This window comes from Hirundo rustica, chromosome 6 (assembly GCF_015227805.2).
Source record: "Hirundo rustica isolate bHirRus1 chromosome 6, bHirRus1.pri.v3, whole genome shotgun sequence".
Taxonomy (NCBI): Eukaryota; Metazoa; Chordata; class Aves; order Passeriformes; family Hirundinidae; genus Hirundo; species Hirundo rustica.
Window position 1 is genome coordinate 16,188,822 of NC_053455.1, and position 21,168 is coordinate 16,209,989.

Here is a 21,168-nt window from a genome sequence, read left to right on the forward strand (position 1 = left end):
TTCAGGATTATTTCTGAGAAATTTTGGTAATAACAGGTGGGATTAGCACACTATAAAACTTAAACAGATGGACCTAAAAGACTAAAAACCCCACACTTTGAAGCAACTACTAAAATAAAGTATACTGGAAAATAAGGTATGATACCTGGTCAGTCATATTTTTGCTCTTTCTACAAAAATATAAACAGCTGGAAAGAAAGCAGTTCTCTGGATCAGATTAACTGCAATGGTTTCATATAAAACTACAACCTTAAACACCAATAAAAGGTTATCTTTCAACCTCTAGGCTGTTAATAATCTCTTTTCTTTGCTAGAACTCAGCGATCTAAACTGCCTCACTCCAAATCAGAGTTCTTGTTCTTATTTATAGAGCCATAAAGCACTTGAGTAAACGACTGTGTTGTGTATCACAACATGGTTCAGAACTGGTGACACAACTAAGCAAGACCTATTGCAGACAAGGCAACTGAGTTAAGTGACAACTTAAGAAAGATATCAATGACACCACCACTTGAGAAATACATCACTCCTAGAGCTACAGTGTTGCTAAGAGTTCATTCTTCACATGTATATATTCCTATAAACTAATTACCAACAAACAAAGGAAAAATAAGTTTGGTTGCATCTAAAAATAAAAACCTTCAACATTTTGAAGATAGAGTTTTTATTTACTTGCAAAAGTTCTGACATTGTTATCGACATTTAATGTTGTTTGATTTTCTACATCTTAAACACAAGTAAGGGCATGGTAACCACTACTATACATGATGAATGCTCTCCATTGGTTTCCCATGTAATTTTCCAGAGTCGGTTTTACAAAAATGGGTATCAAACTTGGGCCAAATTCAACAGAAAGCCTGTGGTTTGGGTTGTATTATTTTTTAATTGAAATGTCCACCATTGCAAACTTCTTTAGAATCATTTGTCAAAAGTAGCTTTTAGAGAAGTTTTTATCACTTCCAAAAAACTGCACCAAAACCAAAATGTATTTAAGAAAAGCCCGCACAACTGAATTAATGTATTTGTTCATTATCAAAACTGGTGACTGCCAGTTTGCAGTTACAAACTATACTTTTTGGCAGATGCTTAGCTCATTATCATTCAGCTGTTGAATCATAGATCTAGCTTGCATCACCTAAGAGGATGATACAACAGGCAGGTTTTTACTGCTTAAAGCTCATAAAGCAAACTTATTTCTTCTGACCTTACAAGTCTGTATGAAACCTTCTCTTCCAGGAAAAGTTACATGGCTCACTGGAAGTTCTATTAAATAATGCAGGAGTGGGGCTGTTTTTTGGATTTTTAATTTCTTATCACAGTGGTAATACATAACCTATCAAAGACAGTAAAACTTGAAGTTCACTGTATGAAACAATCTTGTTCTCCCAAATATTTGTAACTATATTCCTCTTCTAGCACTGTGAGGAAGTGTTAGAGCTGAAAGGAAGGATCAGTTCACTTACCATTTCACTGCAACCACTCCTCAGAGTTCCTCTGCCAGAAAACACTAACACACCCTTTACAATACAGAATTAAGAATTTTATTAATGTAATTAATGTTGTTGATCTGAAAAAAACTGCTTCATCCCTTGGTTAATACCAGTCAAGCAGCGTGATGTACATTAACGGTTCACAACCTATACTGCTTATCATGCCATTTTAGATCATCCAAAGCATTCAATGAAATATTTGCCGTTCCACTACTCCTCATGGAAATGAGTTTCTACAAAAGCTTGTGCTGTTATAACAGAAGATTTCAACTTCATTGGAAATAAAAAAAGCACTCTTAAAAAAAATGATTACTGTTCATTTCAACTCTGCTGTCCTGTACTTGCAGGAAACAAGACACGCAACAAGACTCCCAAAATAAATGCTGGTGGTGCAGGATGGGTATGATACGGGAATGTGCTTTTGCAGCCCAGAGAACCAGTTCTATCCTGGACTGCTTACAAAGCAGCATGGGCAGCAGAGTGAGGGAGGGGATCTGCCCTCCACTCCACTCTGGTGAGACTGCACCTCAAACACTGCACCCACATTTGAGGCCCTCAGCACAGGAAGGACATGGACCTGTTGGACAAACTGCAGAGGATGGCCACAAAGATGATCAAGGGGCTGGAGCACCTCTCCCATGAAAGTAGGCTGAGAGAGCTGGGGTGGTCTAGCCTGGAAAAGAGAAAGCTCTGGGGAAACCCTAGAGCACCTTCCAGTACTTAAAGGGGTCCTACAGGAGAGCTGGAGAGAGACCTTTTACAAGGGCGTGTAGTGATAGGACAAGGGAAAATGGCTTTAAACTGAAAGAGAGTAGGTTTAGATTAGGTACTAGGAAGAAATTCTTCACTACGAGTAGGAGTGACATACCGGCACAGGTTGCCCAGGGAAGCTGCAGATGGCTCGTCTCTGGAAGTGCTCAAGGCCAGGTTTGGATGGCTCGTCTCTGGAAGTGCTCAAGGCCAGGTTTGGATGGGGCTTTGAGCAACCTGGTTTAGTGAAAGGTGTCCCTGCCCATGGCAGAGCACTGAAACCAGATGATCTTTAGGGCCCCTTCCAAACCAAACCATTATATGATTCTAAGAAATTTTGGTCTTTGTACTGTATCTCTTACCAACCAAAAAGAGACTCAAGTGAAGGTAAGACTTCATACTCTTAAAAGTATTTTTAAAAATAAATGTCAACAGGCAATTTTATAGATTCTTTTGATCTAGTTTCATTATCTCATTAGTTACTTACAGTTTTCAGACCAAGAACTACTATTCTATTTACTAGATACATTTCTTTATCAGATTTGACTGTGAGATCATCTTCCTCGGTGCTTCCTTTTCAAAACTATGAAAACATCTCCAAAAGCCATGAAACAGAATACCAGCAACCTTTGGACCCTTACAGTAAGACTACTTTTGACAAAGACTCAAAAAATTTTAGTAGTTTTCACAGTTTAGGAATGGTATTCTCCCATTTAGTGTTCCCACCAAAACACTCCAAACCATGTGCCACTCGTTCACTCCTCCCTTCCCCTCTCCCTCCCCTCTTGAGGCTGAAGAGAAGAATTGGAGTAATAAAATTTGAAGATCGTGGGTTGAGACAAGAACAATTTACCAGAAACAGCAATAAAATAAGAAAATGAACAGTAACAGCGACAACATTAATAACAAAAGTCTACAAGGGAAGTGAGTGATGCCCATGCGAATGCTCAGCCCTGCAACAAAAGGAGCCCAACGATACCCGACCACTGCTGGGAAGGGACCTCTTCCCCGTTCTTGGAAGATGACACAAGCACTGAATGCCCAGCTGAGGAGCACACCTGCACCGCAGCACAAGTGCAGCCTGTTTTACGTTTTCTACAGACATCCAGAACTCCAGTCCCAGCACTCAGCTGACTACTTTCACCTTGCATGTCAGCTTTCTAGGTCAGATTTCACAATTCAGCCACACTCATGCTGAATAGACTAAAATATTAAGTCAGCTGTTTTGCTTATACTTGAGCCTTTTCCTCAGGGATGGCACTGATTTGGAATTTGCTGTCAGCACAGACTAGAATTTAGTAACTGATAACACTAAAATTTTGTGATCTTAGCTGAATTTTTATCAGTAGGTTAGAAAAACAAACAAAACTGATAGAAAGCTTTATGATCACACTGTATTGTCTTTATCCTTTTTTTAAAAACAGCACTATTTTGACTTCCTAAGGGGTTTCTTCTTTATTAGTATATTTCATGCAGGCGCATGTGATCCCATCCCACCCTAAGCCCTCAAGGTTCAACTCCTAAGGCCAATATGATTATGCACAAAGTACCACACTTTATAAAAGTTCACTAGTATCAGCAACAGTAGTAATACAATAGTATTCAGCAACAAGTCTTCAGTATCATATAGATTTACATAGCATTGCTACAAAACCAGAGCATTTCTATGAAGTTCTAGTTGTCAATATAAGGGAAATACACAATTTTCTAGACTGTTAAGAAAAAAACCCAGAACACTGAGCTATCTAATTATCCCTAGATTTTGTGTAAGAAAATACGTTCTCACTCAGTATTATATTTTCAGGTTTTTTACATTTCTAGTATATAGTTCTATCAAATGTTTAATACAGTCTTGAATTTTAAGCTACTATTTTAAACAGAATAGTCTGTAGATCAGATAGAGAACTTTTGTTGAGAATGAATTGCAAAGTAAATTATCTTTCCATTGATAGCCCACAGGGCTAGTTTTTGCCACTTTTTCAAAAGGTTTTATTTATGCATACACACAAAGAGCATATATTACATTGCTGTTTCATGTAAAAAAAAAAACCAACCCTCCACTGCCAAAGCTGGTATTTCACACATGGACAGGGAAGAAAAGTATTAAATAAACTCAAGAGGCCATTTGTTTTCATAAGTTAATTTCTGAGAAATTAATTAATTCAAAACTGTGTTTACCCTTACCTAAAAAGTAAGGTAAAATCCTAGCATCGGTAAGTGTCACCGTCAGCTAGAACAGAACACGGCACAAAATCATTAAATATATCACATGAACTCAGATTTCAAGAGAAAAGATCTTCCTGAACTTGGCTCATGGCACTCTGAACAAACAGCAGTGCATGGATAAAGGCTTTAGACTTTGCAAAGTATTAAAATGAGAACTCAGAAAAGGTTTTACAATTGGCATAATTTTGCAAGAGCTAAGAGTTACAAATTCTGTATGCTTGTGAAGAAGTTACTCTGATGCATAATTACTGCATTTTAAACTCCCTGAAAATATCATCCAATCTTCTTAAGAGTAATTGCCTAAGAAATTTTTTTATCCTACAGATTACAATATGAAACGCTGTTTCAGAACAAATCAGTAAGATGGAATAGATACAGCGTTACTATGCAGCCAGATTAGCGCTGGGGAAACTTTAGGCAGTCTAGCTTTAAGTGGGCTGTTAATAATGTACTTCAGCTAAACTCAGTTGTAAAAACAGAAGACGAAAAATATTTGAGACTGTTCCCCAAATCAAACTTACTAAAAAAAACCCCAAGCAACTGAAACCAAAAACAACCACACAGAAACCAAAACAAACGAAACCAAAGAAACTGAAGTTCTAAATCCAACCTTATTTTAGAATAAAAGAATGACGTTTGCATGTTTCATACTCTTTGATGGGAAATCTGTGAAAGCAAAACATGCCCTGACAAATTGAACCTTTCCTGAGAAGCGTTCATAGTCATAAACTCATTTATAATGTGTTATGTGGGAGATGCCAAGTTGTAACAGTTTAAGAGTCAACTACATGGAATGTACCAACAGATTTATGAACAACAGTAGCAGTTACTTACACGTTCATGGCAGCTAACTGTTCTTTATGAATTAAGTTTCCCTGTATAAATTAGAAAACTACAAAAAGTCAGAAGTGGGAGAAACCTCCATTGTCTGTGAAAGTCCAAGAGAAAACACCTTTGCAGCACTTTTCTTAGACAATAGCATATTGCTCATATAAAAGGTCTCTTATCCTATAGAAGTCCTGACAGAGGCAGCCTTCCAATCCAATACGCCCTGTTTCAGTCTGAAACAAAAGACATGTTTCAATTTATTATCTTTACACTGATGAGAAACTTATTACTAAAATAATATTTTATTTATTACTGAACTAATATGTATTATTTTGTAATATTATTTGCTGAAGAGGTTAAAACACAGAACACCTACCCTGCGGACAGCCACCAGGTTGTTGCACACAAGCACTCCTCCAACAAATTCAGCTTGTATACCTTCCCGCAAGAGAACCTGCTTGAAGTCAGACAGTCTTGGCTCATTCATAAACACAGACTGATGTCCAAGAACCTTCAAAACAACACACACACTTTTACTACTGCTATTTAACACCAAATTTTCCCAAAGATCTCATTACTGCGTAGGCAGCAGTGCGGCCAAGACTACAGGACTCTAAATTGGTTCTGTTTCTGTTCAGCTGCAGCAAAACATCTTCAGGACAAAAAAGCCTTAGAAGTTACCCATTATAAAAAAGCAAATGTTTTTCTTTGCTCATATATTGAAGACAAATAGAAAGCTACAATGAAGATCCCTCTTCCAAGGCAGGCTGTGAGCTGAGGTGAGCTGTACTGCTGATCAGTACAGGATGCTTTGGTGGTTGTCATGAATCTGAACGGACTTTAGAGTTGCCTCCACAGCTCTCTACCTCCCAGAACAGACTACATTTAGGACTGTGAAACAGAGAACCTTCAAAAGCAATTCTAGGATTAAAAGGTACTGGAATCATTCAATAGAAAGATAATATCTACTAAAATGCGAAGTATTTTAAGAGTTGGGGTAAATTTATAGAAAACATACATTTCATGAACTCTCAAATCACTACTATAGAAGCAGACGTGAATGTCAAAGATCTGTATCTCAACTATATGAAGTATTTCCATAGCATTAACAAAACATAGTAAAATCCAGAAATTACTAACACCAACTGATTTCTCTTTCTGCAAGTACTAATTACAGATATGACATACACTAATTAAAATGTTATTTCATATATGGTACTGTATGCTAGGTACTGTTAATCGATGCACAGATCATCTTACTGAAAAGCATAAAAGCTGAACAAAGAACAGCACTGTGTTTAACAAACAGAAACCCAAACATGAAACCCAGCTTCATTTCAGTACAATCACAGTATGAATCACCAAACACTAGAAAAAGACAAATGAATACAGAGATCTTCATGAAAGAAATCCACACCAGCATCATTTCTGTACCTCATGAGGCGGCAGAGGTTCCAAAGTAGGAATGATCTCACTCTCCTCACACATCTCCTTGTCATCATCACCAAAGAGGCTTTTCATGGCCTTCTGTTGTGCAATCACACTCGAGTCTGAAGAAGGCACATCCACTTGCATCTCTAAGTCTTCATCTTCTCTCAACTCCCCCTCTTCCAAAATAACTCCAGTATCCACTTTTGAAACCCTCATGTCCAGAACACCATCTATCCAAGCCAACTCGGCATCCTTGGCTTTACAGAACTGAAGAGAGCTGACAAGAGAATCTTTCAATCTGACCTGGGTTGCACAAAAATAAAAGTACTATTGGTTTCACAGAAAATACAGAGGTCCTACTTCAAGCTTTAAAGATTAGCAAGTTTCTCTTCACCATCCTCCCAATGGGTTCGATTCATGCATTCTTGTGGAGAGAAAGGATGGAACTGGTACCACCAAGATACTGTATAATTTAATATGCATAAACACTCATATCACAACTTAAAAAGCGGAGATCAACACTTTTCTCACCTTGGATAAAATACAAAAGAACCTACAGAACTGGAAACCTGACTTAAATTTACAGCAAGAGCAATCATTTCCTTTCAAAAAACAGAAGCATTTTTGCAGCTGAGTTGTTCCTCAGTTGGTCTTAGCAAATTCAGAGAAAGTTTCTATAGATACAGTCAGGTTACTTATGAATAGTTCAAAATTTCAATCCTCCAAAAAGTTATAATTATTATTTTATTGCAAGAAAATATGTTGTAAATATAAGACTTTTAAGTGCCCTTACCCTGATTCCTCTGATGGACTCTGGGACTTTAATACTTTATTTAAAGCTCTACTCTTAGAGATTGCTGTCCACATTATAAAGCCCATTAGATTCCCACTGTGCAAGCAAGGCACAACCATATGAAAGATACAACCACCAGCCACCCACCCATGTGCAGCACAGCCCACTCAAATGACACTGTGACACCGACACTCCACTCACATCTATTATTTTCAAATTCAACATTGCCACTGCACTTCTCCTGGGTCATTTCTTACACACTAGAAACTCTCATAGCCTTAAAAAACAACAAACCATATGCAGAAAACACGCTGTTTTAAGGCTGTCATAACTAGATGATTTTTAGTAACTGAAATTTTCTACTTTCTAGAGGGTAACAGATTTTCTTCCCTGTAAAGAAACAGAAGTACTTCTTTCAACAATTCTACCAATATTTTCCTATTAACTTTAAAAGAACAAAGGAATAAAGGAGTACTGTAAAAAGTGTTTGTGAGAGATTTCCCTCTAAACAACATCAAAAATTTAATTGGAACCATACACAATTTTCACATAATTCACACAAGCTATTCCAGCTTTTTTATTTAGAACTTAATATATTGCATTTAATTTTCATGACTAACACACAGCAATACATTATCATAACCTTACTTGCCAAGAATCATCACATTAAGATTTGGGGGGGGGGGGGGGGTGGTATCTTATTTGTTTTTATCATTAACTTGCTCCTAATTTTACATGTTCACTCTTAGGTACATTTAAGTATGAAGCATATTTTTATTCTAGCTCTTTAAGACTCCATTTGAGAATCCAAAGAGAATCCTGAATTGTACGTAGTATACAATGGTATTCTAAATATAGGCATTATAGATTTGTAAATATTTCAATAAAGCAAACTGATGGTCCCATGGACACGAACGCTCCCTTTTGCACTTCAGGTAAAAACACACTGATCTCACATTCAAGCTTTCAAACACTTCTGAATAAGCCTCAGGCTAGAAGACAGAAAAACACTACTAATGCCTTGATCACACAAAACTAATTGTACTCACAGGTAGTACCACCTCTCCTCTCCCAAAGGGGGCAAATTACATTCTGCTCATACAGCTCTACTACAGTCCACAGTGGTTACACATCTAAAGAAGTCCAGTACCTTACCTGATAAATGTGAGTTTCACTTGTAGCATCTACAGTTTCATGAAGTTTAGGCATGTAAACTTTAATATCTTTTCCACCAAAAGCTCTGCAACATTCTGCAAGGTCCTGACTCGCCTCAGGTGGTCCATGGACGATGACCAGTTGTCTTGGTTTCATTTGGTTAATAATTTTTTTAATTGAGTCCCCATCTGAACGTCCTTCATAGTCAATGTAAGTAACTCTGGCTCTAGTTTGAATTAAAAACCCAAGAATAATATGTTTTAGCTTAAAAGATTAAACCTTTGAGTGCTCCAAAATACTTCATCAAGATATTTTTTAATTGTTGCATATCAACGAAAGCTGTCAGCAAAGGTATATTATGGATCTGTAAAGTACAGTTGTCAAATATTGGCATGTGTGTATTTAACATTATACATCCACAAAATTCACTTACAAAGTTACAAAAAAAAAATTTATCTATGAAATACACATATCTGAATATGTTATCCTTTTAACAAAACATATTTAAGTATCTATGCCAATATACTATTCTATCATTTCTTCTCTCTCTTCCAGTTGTCTCCATAAGAGAGGAAACGAACCAAACTTCAAACTTCTTATAAGTGGGGGACCATAAGACTGTTCTGTGCTCCCAGAAAGGCTAGTAAAATACAACTTAGCTTGGGGAAAAAAAATAAACAAAAATCAAGTTCTTTCCCACTTTCTTAAATTCGAGCTAGCCTTTTACCCAATTTGCACTGTACCCATGCCACTGTTCTAGCAGAACTGAGAAGAACAATATTACTCACTTAATTTCCATGGATTCTGTTGCAGAAATACATTTGGTAGGAACATCTGATAAATCCTGGTCCATAGGCTCCTCTCCATTTGTCAAACCAGACTCTAATTTGCTTTTTTCTTCTTCTGTTGCTTGAAGTTCTGGAACTAGAAAATCCTCAGGTCTAAAGAATGAAAGGCATTTTGCTTTTTAGAGTAAAACCAAAGCACTACATAATATAAAAACAAACGGTGCTGATTATTACTACTAAGATTTTTTTGTAACTGTTATTGCCAGCAATTTTGCTATACCTGCCAAATAGTTCCATACTTGAACAGAGCTGATTTGGAAAAAATTACCTTCCTATCTTAAAAAAGAACATGAATACCTTAGGAAATACTAGCAAACTGAGGATTTCTAGCAAGTATTCCCCATGCAAAGCTGCCAAATACCACTAAATATTGTTAGGATGAACGGTGTTTTCTCACCTCACAAATTTAACATTAAGTGAAATTTAAAGCAGAAAAAGTCAGGTTAAAAAAAATTTAAATCTTCTATCTCAAAAGATTAAAAAAAAAAAAAGCCTGCAGTGAAAATATCCCAAGAGGTGTGAACACTTCAATCCTTATCACAAGCCTTCTGTAAGACTTAGCAGTTTGAAGAGCATATAGCAATACTGTGAAAGAGACAAACTGGTGAATTTAATTCCTTCTAGGTTTTGATTATTTCATAGCTACTATGTTAATATACATTACCGCCACATACTTGATAATTTCACCATATTCATCCCATTTAATTCTTTCTTCAGGAGCTGGAAACATTGGATAAGATTTTTTTGCCTGTTTGAAGAAGCTTCCTTTCCGGCTGCCTTCACCTTTCATCATCAAATCGTGCTTGGTCTTATGTAAAGTTGGCTGATCAATATCCTCTTCAGCATCACTCTCATCACTGGAATCAATATCTGCCCTGAAATGACATTCCAAAAAAAAAACCTAGCACTTCTTTTTTTTCTTCAGGTTTCATATTACATAAACACGCTGACTAGAAGATAACAGTTGACATAACACTAACCAAGGCCAAAGGCAGTTTATGTATCTGAGAAAGAGCTCAGTCAAATGGCAAATAAAACTGGGTCTATCAGAACAACAGACTAAAGACAACCCCTCCTGATTCCTCAGGGCCCCCAGACAAGGCTACTGAAAGCCTAATTTTCATATAGGCCTGAAAAGAGTTGAAGGAGCAGAATAATCACACAGAAATTTCAACTCTGATCGTAACAGCAGAATGAGCAAACATACTTACTCTTTAGACTGCTCTAACTTCTTAGCTGCCTCTTTCTTTAGTTTCTCCTTTTCTAGATATTCTTCAAGTTCTTTTCCTTCCAACTTGACACGTTTTCTCAACTGCAGATAGAATTGTAATTAACATTACAATGAGTAGCTGACACAACTTTAATACGGCTGACAAGAATATTTGTTCTTAGGTACCAAGGGCAAGTGTAAATTGTACGTCACATACAAGACTGTGGCAAAAATGTCAACATCATGATAGTGCCAATTTGTACAGTCTCTTTTAAATGAAAGCATTTCTAAAAATATTGAAATCAATTAAGCTTTCCAAAAATTTCTGAAAATGTCTTCAGAAAATATCTCTCCAAATACTCTTAGATGAGCAGTGGTTTTTTTTAGTTTTTCTATCATTAACATCAAACCTAGCAAAGTCATAGTAGCTGGCAAAACAATTGTAGATTTTGTTTCTTGTATTATGAGTACAGGTCACTTTGAATAAACTGAATTCTAGTAATAATCTAATACTGTAATTCAATTACTTCAAGCCAATCTAAAACCAAAATAAAGCTACATCATCACTATTGAAATTATCACTGCAATCACAGGGGGCTTCAATAAATTAACAACGTAGAAAGAAGTAGACACAGGTGTACAGATTATTGAAAACAATTTGAAAGCATGAATAGCAATTAACTATCTCCTAATTCCCAGAATTTGCTGATCTTTCTAATCCTGTTGGGATATACTATACTAATTTGACTTGAATTTTTTAGCAAGACTAACACATCATATGTGGTTATCAGTACATCAACTGCAAGCAGATTTTCTCTATTATAGAAGAAACACAAAGGAAAGAGCTGTCTAAAAATAAATACATAAAAGGAACTTCATGCTCAGTTCTATTAATTTTGCCACACCATGAAAAGGCATCATGGAGTTCTCGGCTGGAGACCTATTTTTATGTAAATTTATCCACAATTTGATAAATATGCAATATACTGATTTCGGGTTTCTCTCCACCACTAGAAGCATTTCCAGAAGATCGAAAAAGAAACTATGTTCAGTTTTGCCCACACGACCCCAGATGGCCCACAGTAAAAACCTGGAGCTATAGGCATAACTCTTACCTCAATATCTATTACTTTTTCGGAAGGATTATCAATCAGGAATCGTGCTAATGTTCCAGGTGTAGTGCGGTAAGTTAAAATTATGGAGTTTTTGGAATCCTGGCACCACTGAATGAAAAGATCTCTAGAAAACCCACACTCCAAGTCAGGCTGACTGGCAAGAACAACTTTTGGACTAGGCACTCGAGCCAGATCAGACAGACTGTGACATAAGGAGAGGTGGCGGAACTGAAAAGGGTTGTTCCTCTTGTCTTCAAAGCACCTCATCAACTTGTCACTCATCCATTCAACCTAAAATATGCATTAGAGAAAGTTATCTATACAAATACAAGTTCTTCAACAGTACAAGCTTGATAGGAAGTACAGGATGCAATATGCCCATGATTACTTCAGTATTTGTTAGCAGGTATAGAAATAATGTTGAGCATAACCAACACTGAAACAAGTATTTTAAGTTCTCTTTTTTAACAACTATAAACTATGCTAACAAGTATTATCATAAAACCAGAAATCAATATTGAGAAACATGCCCACAACTGGACGTTGTGTTACTTGATCAAAAGAGCTAAGACACAAACATGCACGACAGAATAAGAACATTCCCCAAGTGTTTTGCCATTTTTTACCGTTAAAAAGCTTTTGCATAAATGTTCCTTCACTCTTCATAACTGGATTTTAAAGTCAAAACAAACCTGTGATTTAGAGAACTCCACTACATTGTAGCTGACATTATTCAAAAGTGCAAGAGAGTAGACTCCTAATCCTGCATCTTTTGTTCTCCAGATTTGATCAAGAAGCTGAGCAAGTTCCAGAACTCTGCCTGCTGTATCCACGGCTATTAATACATTTCCATCACCTCGTAATGTCTCCAAAACATTAGCTAAGAGGAATTAAAAACAAAACAAAAACCTACTTATACTTTGAATCAAAGTTAGAAGGTTTGTGGTGTGGCTTGCATTTTTTTTTTTAATTATATCACACTAGCAATCATATTCGAAAGTACACTGAACACAGAAACAAACTTCAAAGGAGATCCAAATCCACACTTCCACCAAAATTAAAGGGAGCTGGTGTGTTCTCAGTAGCTCTGAAGATCTCTCTGCCTTGGTAATTCTTTCTTTTTTCATTAAAAAAACAACAGAAAATGGAATTTGAAAAAAAGGAAGTGCTGAGGAAGGTAATTTAAAAATTCCAAGAGATTTAAGGATACTGGGTAAAATACACTGTTTTCAAATACAGTTCCTTGCTGTTAGAAAACATTTAACTCACAGGATCAGTATAATCAGAAAAGAGTAATTCAAAACTTGTTACATTTTAATAAGGGTTCTTAAGTTTAAATGCTGATTAATTTCTCATAGAAAAATAATTTTTAATGGCTAATAAATCACATTACTGATATTTTTGAAGCCCAAACAATACATACTCAGCAGCTGTTCATCTCTTTGCTTCCTCCTGGGTTGTACATAAGTAGCATTAAATGAATCTGTAATAAGCAATGAAGGCCTGCTCAACATTTCCAAGGAACATCCATTCAGATGGCTGTGGAAAAAATGAAAAATCTCACATTTTTGCATTTCTATTTTATGTGAAAAAATAAGACAGCTAGATTCCAGATATTTGCATGTACAGAAACCAAACTACTCAGCTGCTGAATGCTTCCTGCTTCAAATTTACAAATAAATAAAAACAAATGGAATAAAGAAACCCAGAGCTAACGCTTCCTTCAAACCAATTAATCTGGATGCAAATGAAATTAGTGGTCTTATTAGAACTGGAAATGCACTTCTGGAAATGCTTCCACACCTCTTTATCACCCCCTAAATGATACATACCTAACTCGGCTAAGAACTATACATCACTATGCTGAACTTACATCTCCCTCTTGTGGTTGAAATCAACGGCATAAACAATTTCTTCCTCTCCATCCTTGACAATCTTCCAAATTGTGCCTCCTATCATGTGACCAGCTGGCAATGGTGTGATTGACAAGCCATGTCCTTTGCCTACAAAGGTTTTCAGTATTTTAGGTAGATTACACATATTAAAGTCCATTACTTTGAACAAGAGATAGTAACTTCAAACAACTGAATGCCTAAATTACTACTGAGAAAAAAAATCAAATGAAGTATGAAAAAGTAGTAATATCTGTCCTTCCCATCTAACCAGTAATGTCAAAATATTTTGCAATTCCCTTTTACATTTCCTCCAGAATAAAGAAACTAAAGCAAAGATCACTTCTTCTCTCCACCTCCCACTGATACTCAGAGGCACTGCAGAGCTGCTGTAACTATAGACGTAAGTAACATAAAAAAACATATAAAAAACATATCACAAGAAAGCAAGCACAATGATGAAAGCCAGGATCCTCTCTGGGGCAACACTAAATGTTTACTACATCATTCACTTTCGAGGTACTTAGGAAGACATATAAATGACATAATCTGAAGGCTTTCCAGAATGACAAACACACAAGTCAAACCATAGCAGAAAAGGTGTTCATGTGTTGCAGTCAGGGATGACAGAACTTTTCAGCACCTAATGCATTTTTCAAATGCACTGTTGCCCCTGTCATTGATACCAGCCTGTATCTTTGTCATATTAAAATGAGACCACCCATGACCATTACTAACTGACCCCGCTGCATAAAGTGCACAGTAATAATTAAACATATATTATCTTCTTAAATGCCTCCATCGAGTCTTTTCAAATCACCTCCATTAAATATAAAATAAGTTGGTTGTTTTAAAGAAGTTGTACACTAAAATTACTCTTTAGATGTAAAAAAAAAAATGCCAGAGCAGACACAGTCTTGCTACAACTATCTCGAAAAGGGGTCAACAGTCTTTCAAGGACAACATCCTCTTTCTATTTTCCAAATAAGAAGGCAAGTATTTTGGCAGCACTATTCATGAACTTGTAAAATACTGCACCTCAGAGACAAACTGCTAGTGGTCAGCTTATATGTGTCTGTTCTAGAACAGAGGTTTTGTTTTATTTTTATCTTTACATTCAACACGAGTAGAAAGCTGCTGACTGCAACAGGTCCCAGCAATACCCTACACTGAGTATGGTCTGAGTCACTGAAGATCTCCCCATTAAATCATGCACATGCTGAAACTTCAACTCTGCAACCTGCTCTAGAAAGCTTTCCCTTATGTTACTGGTCATGAAAAGCTCTGAGGTATCTGCCATTAGACATAAGTAAATACCCTTAATAAACATCAGTAAATTCCAAGAAAAGTTACAAGAACACAAAAGAGAAACAAACATCTAAACGTTCTTTGGCATGACCTACTCTGCATTAAGCGAATATTCTATCCATTTCTAGATAAAATTGCTGAGGCAATTGATACAGATTAACATAAGGCTAATGAAATCAGCACTGCAAAACACACAGTATTTCAGGACTCAGTCCCTTTAAAAAAGTTACTTTAATTCTTCACTCCATTGCCTTTCACTAGAAGCAATTTCTTGATGCTTTGGGGACAACTTTACCTTTTAAATTCACAATCTGAGAAAACTTCAGCTGTTGTATCTTATCAAAGGCTGCATCTACATCATCCAACGTAAAGAGTGTGAAATCTTCAGTATTATGGCGGGACTAGAACAAACAAAGAGGTACAGAGCATTCAAACACCCCACCATACAAAGATGTTGTGTACGAAAGTATCAACTTAAACATACCTGGTAGAGATCATACATAAACATCTGTCCCATTTTATATACAGGAATAGTTGCATAAATGGCACAATTCAACCCCATTTTTCCAACTGCATACGGAAGTGCACCAAGGTGTAGAGGGTCAGGGTGGGACAGAAGTACAGCATCAACCTGGTGTACATGCCTGAAAAAAGGAGGGCCAACAAAAGCCATTGAAAGGAGCTCTGTATGGTTTTGTATATCTCCTGCTAGGGCTGTTTTGAGAAAACATACACAATCTGAATGCCAAACAATGAAACTTAAATACTTCAAGGTTTGGGACAGTTTTAAAAATTGTAATTAAAACTTACAGGTGTTTCCTGATGTTCAAGTACTTAAAAACACAAGTGATTAGAGAAACTGTAACTTTAAGATCTGAAGATGTTAAGTTTCTCATCCATCTCCTGATGAAAAAGACCTCAGTATGTAAGTGAACACGAGAAAGTAAATTAACTGAGGGACCAAAAATATGATCAGTATAAATGTGCTACAAATTGCTTATACACACAAAAACAGACTACAACTTTTCTTCTGATGAGAGTGACCAAGTAACAGGACCAAAGACACAATAATCCTTAAACTGATAAAGATCAAATCAAAATATATTTCTTTAAATACAGAAAAAGATCAAACATATCATTTAAGAAAATGCACAACAGCACATTAGATTCAGGGATTTTATTACTCTTAAAAACTTTTTTTTTTCCTTGCAAAGTGTTGCATGAAGTTAGGATGGTTTAAGTCTGAGTTCTATCATTCATAATTGAAAAACTTGAGAGCATAAAACACACATAACAAATGAAAATACAAGCTGGACTGACAGCTTTTTGTTCCCTTGCATAGTAAGTGGGGCACACACATTCTTCTCGATTGCTATTATGAAAAACGGAATTTTATCTAATCACTTCTTAGATAAGACACTTGAAAATTTTTATAAATTATTCTTAGTACGTAACAATCCTCACTTAAAAGATTTCAACACTGCAAATGTGTCAACGCTATAAAACTAGTCTCAAAAAGCTCAGTTTCTTCCCCAAATTTCCATGTTTCAGTCCTAACCTGGCAATCAACCCAGCTCCTTGCTGTACACCTGCAGAAGTTCAGTATTAAAGTCTAGATAGATTTTGGGTTGGAGGGTTTTTTTCCTCTTTGCAGGGCTGGTGTCCTGACAGAAAGTGTTTTCCTGACAGTCTATTCAGCTTGAAACAAAGGTCAAGCGTTGAACTGCTTTGTATTCAGCCTACATACAGGAAGGCTTCCTCCCCCATTTAAAACCTAGTTAACTACTCTAAAGTAGTTGAGAGGCAACGTCAGTGTCCCCTAAACTGCGTCCCATTTATGACAACAACAACAAAAAACCCTAATCAACCAAGCCAAAACAAACAAGGAGCAGTTTGATTATTACAGTTAAGAGACACAACTCACTGGACTGACATGAAATAATCCCAGGTTTGTGCGGGAAATGTTTCAGAAGTGTGATTCCCTTCACATAAAACATACATGAAAACAAAACAAAAAACCCCACAATTTTGCATTTAGCAACACCATACATTATACCACTGCATGGAATTTTGAAAACTTTCACAGACCAATTATTTTAAGAAAAGGTGTATGAACTGAACTACTTACTTCCTCAGAGAATCAATAATATCCATAGAAAAGTTTTCATCCCAGCCACAGTCCAAAAGAAAACGAAACTCATCTACTTGCAAGAGATAGCAAAGGGCAGATTCCTCCTGCACCCCCGAGAGCGTAGTCAACTTAATAATCGATGTCATTTTCCTCTCCAAGTGTTTACTCTCCAAAGGAACTAATCTGAATGGGGAACAAAATGTTTCATTCACTGACGCAAAAATTCCATTTACATAGATCTAGCTTCACATATTCCTGAAAATATGCAGGCTAACGGTGTTAGTACTGTTCAATACAGCTGCTCCATACCAATTAAGTCTCAGATATTAACATTCTACTGTTGCAGATCTTATTAGAAAGAGATGTGGTTCATTTTCTACAGTATACATTAAGAGTAACGAAAAAAAGGATCCTTAGGAGCAGAGCAGTTAACAGCAGCCCCAAGGAGCTGGATGGGGGCTCCCAGAGATGGCACATCCAGGGCCGCGACCCCTCAAACCCTGGTCTGCCCGACCAGGACCACAGCGCGGCGTGGGCCGGGGGTTCCACGCGGGGGCTCCGGCGCCCGGGCCCAGCCTGACGGGACGAGTCTCGCCGGGCGGCGACGGCGTCGCGGGGCCGAGCCCTGCGCCCACTCCAGTCCGAGACGACGAGAACAAGAGGAAGAGGAGGATGATGTGAAAGAGCCGATACCTGCCGCCCTCAACCACCCCCAGCCCGCGCCGCGCTGGCCGCCATCTTGCGGGAGGCGGGGAGGAGGGGCAGCGGGCGGAAGGGTAGCGGGCGGCACCACCGCGAGCCCGCCGGGGGGAGGGCGCTGCTCCCCCGCAGCCCGTGGTGTCTCCCGGCCCGCCCGTTCCCGGTGCCCTTGGCGCGGTCCTGCGGGTCGCGGCGGCGGTGCGAGCAGCGGTAATGGCGGGGGCCCGCGCGGGGCGGGAGCGGCGCCGGGGGCGGAACCGCTACCGAACCTCCCTGGGAGCGCCTCGTCCTGACCCCTGCCCCTTCGGCCGGGACGCGGCGGCGGGCGGAGCGCCCCTCAGCCGTGAGGCCTTATGGCGCTCTTGCCCCTGGAGGGGCGTCGGGGTCGCGGGCAGGCTGGAGGCGGCTGAGCCGGGAGGTGGCGGGGCCGTGTCGCGGGTCAGCGCCCGGAGCGGAGCGGAGCGGGGCGGGGGCGGTGTGGCATCGCCTCCCGTCGCTGCCGCAGGGGTGCGTGCGTGGCCTTCGGGACCCGGCTGGGGCTCCCAACCCGCGGCTCTGTGTGTGACACACTTCGCTGGTATCGCGTGTAATTCCCTAGTCCGGAAGGCTTTGGTTGGGTTGGAAAGGTTTGCTGGGCCTCTTCAGTCTGGAGAAGGGAAGACTGCGAGGGGATCTCAATAATGTACGTAAATAGCTCAAAGGCCAGACGCTTTTCTTTGGCGCTTAGCTACAGACAAGGAGCAATGGCCGTAACTAAAACACAAGAAATTCCACCTCAAGACGAGGAAGAACTTAGATAAATTGAGGGTGGCAGAGCCCTGGAACAGCTGCCCAGAGAGGTCGTGGAGTCTCCCTCTTTGGAGACGTTAAAAAACCACCTGGACGCCTTCCTGTGTCATCTGCTTCAGGTGATCCTGCCTTGGCAGAGAGGTTGGGCAGGATGATCTCCAGAGGTCCATTCCAGCCATAACGATTCTGTCATCCTGTGATCTTAGAAATGTTCTTCCTTATTTTACAAACGTCCATCCTTATTTGTCAGCTCCCCGCTCAATATACAACTTGTCTCTGAGACTTAACACGGGTAATAAAGTGTCCATCTACAGGAGTTTATGTTATGAAAGTGTTTTTAATGTTTTACAGAGCAGCAAACTTCTGTAGAGTTGCTTTGATGACTAAATTAAAGAGGCATTCTATTTCTCTTCTGTTTTAGGATTAAATCCTTTTTCCTGGGGTTAGCAGTTGGGATTATTTCCAAGAAACCCAGGTGTGGGTTTGAGAACAGTATGTGTCTCCTAGGAAGTGTTTGATAGCCTCATGTGTATTATGTCGTTGTAGAATCCTAGTAAGAGAGAGTAAAGGTGCCAAGCATGCAACAGTTTCCCAGTGCAGATTTATTAGTACCTCTTACCTGTTATGCTTTTCTTTCTAGCAGTCATGGTGAATTTCGCCCAAGCTGTGCGTGAACACTGGGTTCACATCCTTGTTCCCTTAGGATTTGTGATTGGATGCTATTTGGACAGATGGAATGATGAAAAATTGTCTGCCTTCAGAAACAAGAGCTTATTATATAAAAGGTCTGCTTTATGATGCTTCTTCTATACATATATAGTTATTTTTCAAAGTGTTTCTCAGTTATTTTTTAGAGAAAAAATGCTTTTATGCTTATAACCAAAAAAAGGGAAGAAAGCCCTAAAAATATCAACCATTTATGAAGTGTTTTAGATCAGGAGTACCCTCTGAAGATGGAATCTTTGGGACCTATCTTCATGAAAGAAAGGATCATTAACTTTATCACGTTCTCAGTCATAAAATATGGAAACCATTATTTTGACTCTAAAACTTCAGCAGGAAATGTGGTGCTTGAGTTTTAATTTTCTCTCTTAAATTTAAAATTATCACACTCCTTTTTAACCAAATACTTTTTATAAATGTGTTACTAAAAGTAATAACCAAGTTCTTGAAAATTAACATACATGCTGCTATATCTTCACTGAATGATGTGATTCTAAGCACTGATCAGTTTTGGTTATCTGGCTGTGACTTCTCAGGGAGAATTTATATCAGAGAACTTCAGGCACTGACTCGCCTATGTCAGTTCTAATTCTGTGTTAGATCATCAAGTTAACAAAAGAAGAAGGGGGAAAAAGTCATGTTGCATAAACTGATAGTAGGAGTGCTCTCATGTTTGCCAATTAATTTTTTTTTCCAACTCTGGCCTCACATAAATTAATTTTGAGTGAGAAAGAAAGCTTTTGACATAATCTACCCCACTAGTACCTTAGCACTTTTCTTAATGCATTTGTTAGTGAAATTGGACTGCTATGTCGGCATCCTGTAAAAATCCCTTCTGCTTTCACACCTCTCTTTCTACTCAAGTAATGAATATTTAGAAGAAGTATAATTTTTCATTTTGGATCCAATTAAAAGTCTGTCAACTCCTTCGAAGTCAGCTGTTCTGTGCTTCCATTTAAATAAATGGAAATTCAGAGGAGTCAATCCATTGAAGCTTTTGAAAGAAAAGAGGAAGTTTATCAGTATGGAAAGATTTTTAGCTGACAACAATTGCAAGGAAAGTTAAATTTTTACATAAATCTCAAAATTAAGGTATTATTTAATATAAACGAACACAAATAAATACTTACATTTATTAATAGTTATTCTAAAAAGAAAAATACTAATTTTAGTCTCTTTCCTCTTTTTTTTTTTTTTTTTTTTTTTTTTTTTTTTTTTTTTTTTTTTTTTTTTTTTCCTGCACAGGGAGTTGAAGCCTGGTGAAGAAGTAACATGGAGATAAAAGCTGATGATGAAAAGGAAGACACTTTTTTTTGATTCATCATCTTATCTCACATATTGAAAGAACGGGAATATGGTTTTTACCCTGAGAGGATACTACAGTAAAGGACATCTGCAATTCATCAGTGCTAGTTTAATTTCCAGTGTTACTTTTTGAAATTTATTTGATTACATGACTAATATGTGTGCAGGAATTCCATTAGTCCATAAGAATTGAGAAACTTTTGTTCCCCACTCTGGAAAAGAGAGGAAGAATTATAGAATAAACTATGCAAAAATCATCTATGTTGTTATTGTGTATGGTGTGGAATCCATGTGTTTGTAGCTGATTCCTGAACTAACCTTTAAAGGAATACTTCATGAACCCAGAATGTGGTTGACAGTTGTTTGTTTTTTAGTTGTTTTTTTTTTCCTGAACCTGGTTAAGTTTCTTTTTGGATTTCCTCTGTAGGCTTGTTTGGAATAGTGGTTAAGCAGGGCGCCTTTGTGAACGGACGAG

At 37.9% G+C, this 21,168-nt stretch overlaps 2 protein-coding genes across 5 annotated transcripts; one reads left to right on the forward strand and one right to left on the reverse strand.

Moving 5' to 3' along the window:
- Positions 1-647: 647 nt before the first annotated feature.
- CPSF2 (cleavage and polyadenylation specific factor 2) lies at positions 648-17,991 on the reverse strand. The gene is made up of 15 exons (XM_040067103.2): positions 17,871-17,991; positions 17,175-17,360; positions 15,531-15,690; positions 15,342-15,447; positions 13,720-13,849; positions 13,270-13,385; positions 12,539-12,726; positions 11,847-12,137; positions 10,733-10,833; positions 10,196-10,396; positions 9,462-9,614; positions 8,674-8,899; positions 6,729-7,028; positions 5,671-5,805; positions 648-5,527 (listed from the first exon to the last, which is right to left on the reverse strand). The coding sequence occupies exons 2-15, from the start codon at positions 17,321-17,323 to the stop codon at positions 5,435-5,437; spliced, it is 2,349 nt and encodes a 782-aa protein (XP_039923037.1). The 5' UTR covers positions 17,324-17,360; positions 17,871-17,991; the 3' UTR covers positions 648-5,434.
- Positions 17,970-20,950, forward strand: NDUFB1 (NADH:ubiquinone oxidoreductase subunit B1). Of its 4 annotated transcripts, none has more exons than XM_040067104.1 (4): positions 18,005-18,086; positions 19,087-19,140; positions 19,306-19,450; positions 20,634-20,950. In XM_040067104.1, exons 3-4 carry the CDS (start codon positions 19,311-19,313, stop codon positions 20,668-20,670), a joined length of 177 nt encoding a protein of 58 aa, XP_039923038.1. In that variant the 5' UTR covers positions 18,005-18,086; positions 19,087-19,140; positions 19,306-19,310; the 3' UTR covers positions 20,671-20,950. The 4 variants fall into 4 exon arrangements, with proteins under 4 accessions (XP_039923039.1, XP_039923042.1, XP_039923038.1 ...); XM_040067107.2 differs by having other exon boundaries at positions 18,010-18,086; positions 19,309-19,450; XM_040067105.1 differs by lacking the exon at positions 19,087-19,140 and having other exon boundaries at positions 17,970-18,086.
- The last annotated feature ends 218 nt before the right edge of the window (positions 20,951-21,168 follow it).